Here is a 3,061-nt window from a genome sequence, read left to right on the forward strand (position 1 = left end):
ACCCAACATGTAATTATTATGATCCTCTTTTAGCCACATTGAGCTCCCTTTCTAAATTCATAATTCAAAACAACTTTTGAGAACGCTTAATTGATATTTTTTGTTCTAATGAAAAGCTGTGACATTGTTGTTTAAGACTTTAAGCACCATCTACATCACCATGTTTGATCCATGTGAATGGAGATCCTTTCATAGTCTTGTTATTGATGTTATATCTGTCAGCCAACCGCACACATACATCTTAGCTAGTGAACTAATTGTACTCATAATGGATGGGTCTATTTCTGAGTGCGTCATTATGTTTAGTTTGATAGATCCTGTAATAAGAGTAACAACTGAATATTCATGTCAATGGAGCTTAAATTACGTTAAGAAGTGTGGTCCATAATAAATAACTGTTCCCCCTCTCCAATTAACTCTTTTAAATCAATAGAAAACAAAGCTTTTAGAGCTGCATACTTCTCTGTATTCAATATAAAATTTCCCACATAGTACTCAATGATTCTCTGTAACTATTGAAAGGCTCACAACAATATGAAATCAAGGGACACTGAAAGCAGAAAACTTAATAAAACCAACATTACTATATCCCTATGACAGTATGTGTATACAGAAACGTGGATTGTGGAACTATATGAACCATTCTTATAACTCAGTAGGTAACTCAGTTATGCTCTCCAAATTTGGCCTCCACACTCCTACTCGTCCTCGTCTTCGATCTCTTTGTGTTGATACTTTCTCTGATAAGATCTCACTCAAATACTGATCAGAAGAAATAAGAAGTTTCGTCGACATGGAAACAGAATCACAAGTATTGCACTCAAGTTCTTTCTGTTTCTTTTTCCTTGTAGCTGCTTTCGATCGAATCTTCTCCGGTAGTGAAGATACTGGCATTAAAAAATATATCTTCCCTCTTCGCAACTCTGCCTCAGGTGGCACAATCATGATTCTAGGAAGAACATTTTCTTCACTGGAATACAATGTGGGCTTCCTGAGCACATATTTGGGATGTGCCTTCATAATATCACCAGCTCGAATAGTGCCACTAAGTTCCTCGACGCGTCCATTGGGATGAACTATTCGAATTACGTCTAGAGCTCCACAGGGAAGTATGCAGGAGATGCAGCACCAAATGATGTTCTTCATGCCTTGAAAAGTCTTATTACTTTGTCATGGAGATAGCTAGCAAGGATATGAGAGATAATGGGAAAAAGTGGTGGAAGAAAAGGGGTAGAAGTACTATAGTCTTAGATGTCTTGAGATAAAAGAGAATGAATTCATTTCCCCTCACAAAATTCTCTATCTAAGTCAGATCGAGAACAAATCTGATAGATGGTGCTGTTATATACCTTTTAAAGGTGTCAAATTCTATCTTGCTTGTGATGGAATCCAATAGCATAAATAATTGGACCTTCGCTCTGTAGTTCTGCTTTCGACAATTATATAGGGCCCCCCAATATACTCTCTCTTGATTCACTAATGTGCGAGAGAAAGAATTTTTATGGCTGCCACATGTTAGTCTCCCATAGGGATACTAATTTATAGAAAATGAGGCAGATCAGTAAGTAGAACATAAAATGTGTTGGATCTGATAACAGAATGATAAATCATATCTGACTTTTCTTTACTAGCTCGTTTCACTGAATTTGGTCCTTACTGTAGAATGGATTGGATATGAGTTATGACATGAAAGTATCTCCTCAGGGGATTTGAATAAGATATTAAGATGTCCATTTCAAAAATAAAATAAATGTCCTTTTAAAATTTGGAATTAGAGTAGGAGCGAGCACGGCAGCACACAAGCTAGCGTACACTGAGTCACTGTTGTTCTTCAGCTTGCGCCGATGTTCTTGTTTAGGGGAAAAGGTCCTATACAAAAGTGATGTCAACACCGATATTTCTAGTTATCTAACAGTGATGGGTGATCTAACATGAACATGCCCCTAATGCGGTTTGCAGATTGTGGAAAGGGCGCATATCTAAAATGTGGGGAAGAAAAAAGTGAGAAGGCATCCATGTAAGGGAGTGATATTCTCATTCTGGAATATCAAACACGTGTTTAGCATAGTAGTAATATCACACCGACCTCCGACCTAGTTTCCTGAACTACGTCTGGAACGACCTACATCATCAAGTCACATCCACGAGCTGCTACATCGTTCTATAACAGATCGACTCGCACATCTTCACATAGAACGTTCTGATAGAATAATGATGAAAGATAAAATGATTATATTGAATGAATTATTACAACCTTAGTTCTCTATTTATATACAGTCTATGATTACACAACTAAACAAGGTTTGTTGTAACTGTCCGGTAAGCTGGCATTCTAGTGAGCTGTCTTTGCTGTTGACTTCCTTGAGAAGATTTGTTGTCTTGTGATTATCTCCAATACCCCCTTTCAAGCTGAAGGGAGTATGTTGAACTGAAAGCTTGGATAGAAGAAATTCAAATCTTTGTACTGACAACCCCTTTGTAAATATATCAGCTATTTGATCCATGGTGGATAAATATTGAATAGTGATTGCTTTTATCGAGAACTAGCTCGAACATAATGGTAATCAATTTCCACGTGTTTGGTGCGGCGTGAAATACCAGATTGCTGGCTAAGGAGATGGCACTGATGTTGTGACAGTGAAGCATAGGGCATTGAGATAGGGGAATGTGATCTTTGAAAAGAATACATAACCAATAGATTTCTGTTGCAGTATGAGCAAGTGCTCTATACTCATCTTCAGTAGATGACCTGGCCACAGTATGTTGTTTCTTGGCTGACCATGAGATAGGATTGGAGCCAAAGAAAACACAAAAACCTGTAATTGACCTTCTATCCATGGGACACCCAGCCCAATCGGCATCACAGTATGCATTCAAGCTTAATGAACCTTTCCGGAACCAAATACCATGTGAAATAGTATCACGTAAATTCATTTGATTTATAGTTGAAGAATCATTAATAGCTTGATTTCGTTGAATCGGTGAAGAGTTATTAACAAGTAAGGCTGGAAAATTAGCAGCAACCATTGTTGAAGCTGGATTTTGAGCATCAACTTGTAAC

At 37.6% G+C, this 3,061-nt stretch overlaps 1 protein-coding gene across 1 annotated transcript; it reads right to left on the bottom strand.

Moving 5' to 3' along the window:
- Window positions 1–385: 385 nt before the first annotated feature.
- Window positions 386–1,375, bottom strand: LOC147478115 (uncharacterized). Its single transcript, XM_086582784.1, has one exon. It carries the CDS (start codon window positions 1,144–1,146, stop codon window positions 646–648), a length of 501 nt encoding a protein of 166 aa, XP_086438910.1. The 5' UTR covers window positions 1,147–1,375; the 3' UTR covers window positions 386–645.
- Window positions 1,376–3,061: the final 1,686 nt, after the last annotated feature.

This window comes from Coptis chinensis, chromosome 9 (genome assembly GCF_015680905.1).
Source record: "Coptis chinensis isolate HL-2020 chromosome 9, ASM1568090v1, whole genome shotgun sequence".
NCBI lineage: Eukaryota > Viridiplantae > Streptophyta > Magnoliopsida > Ranunculales > Ranunculaceae > Coptis > Coptis chinensis.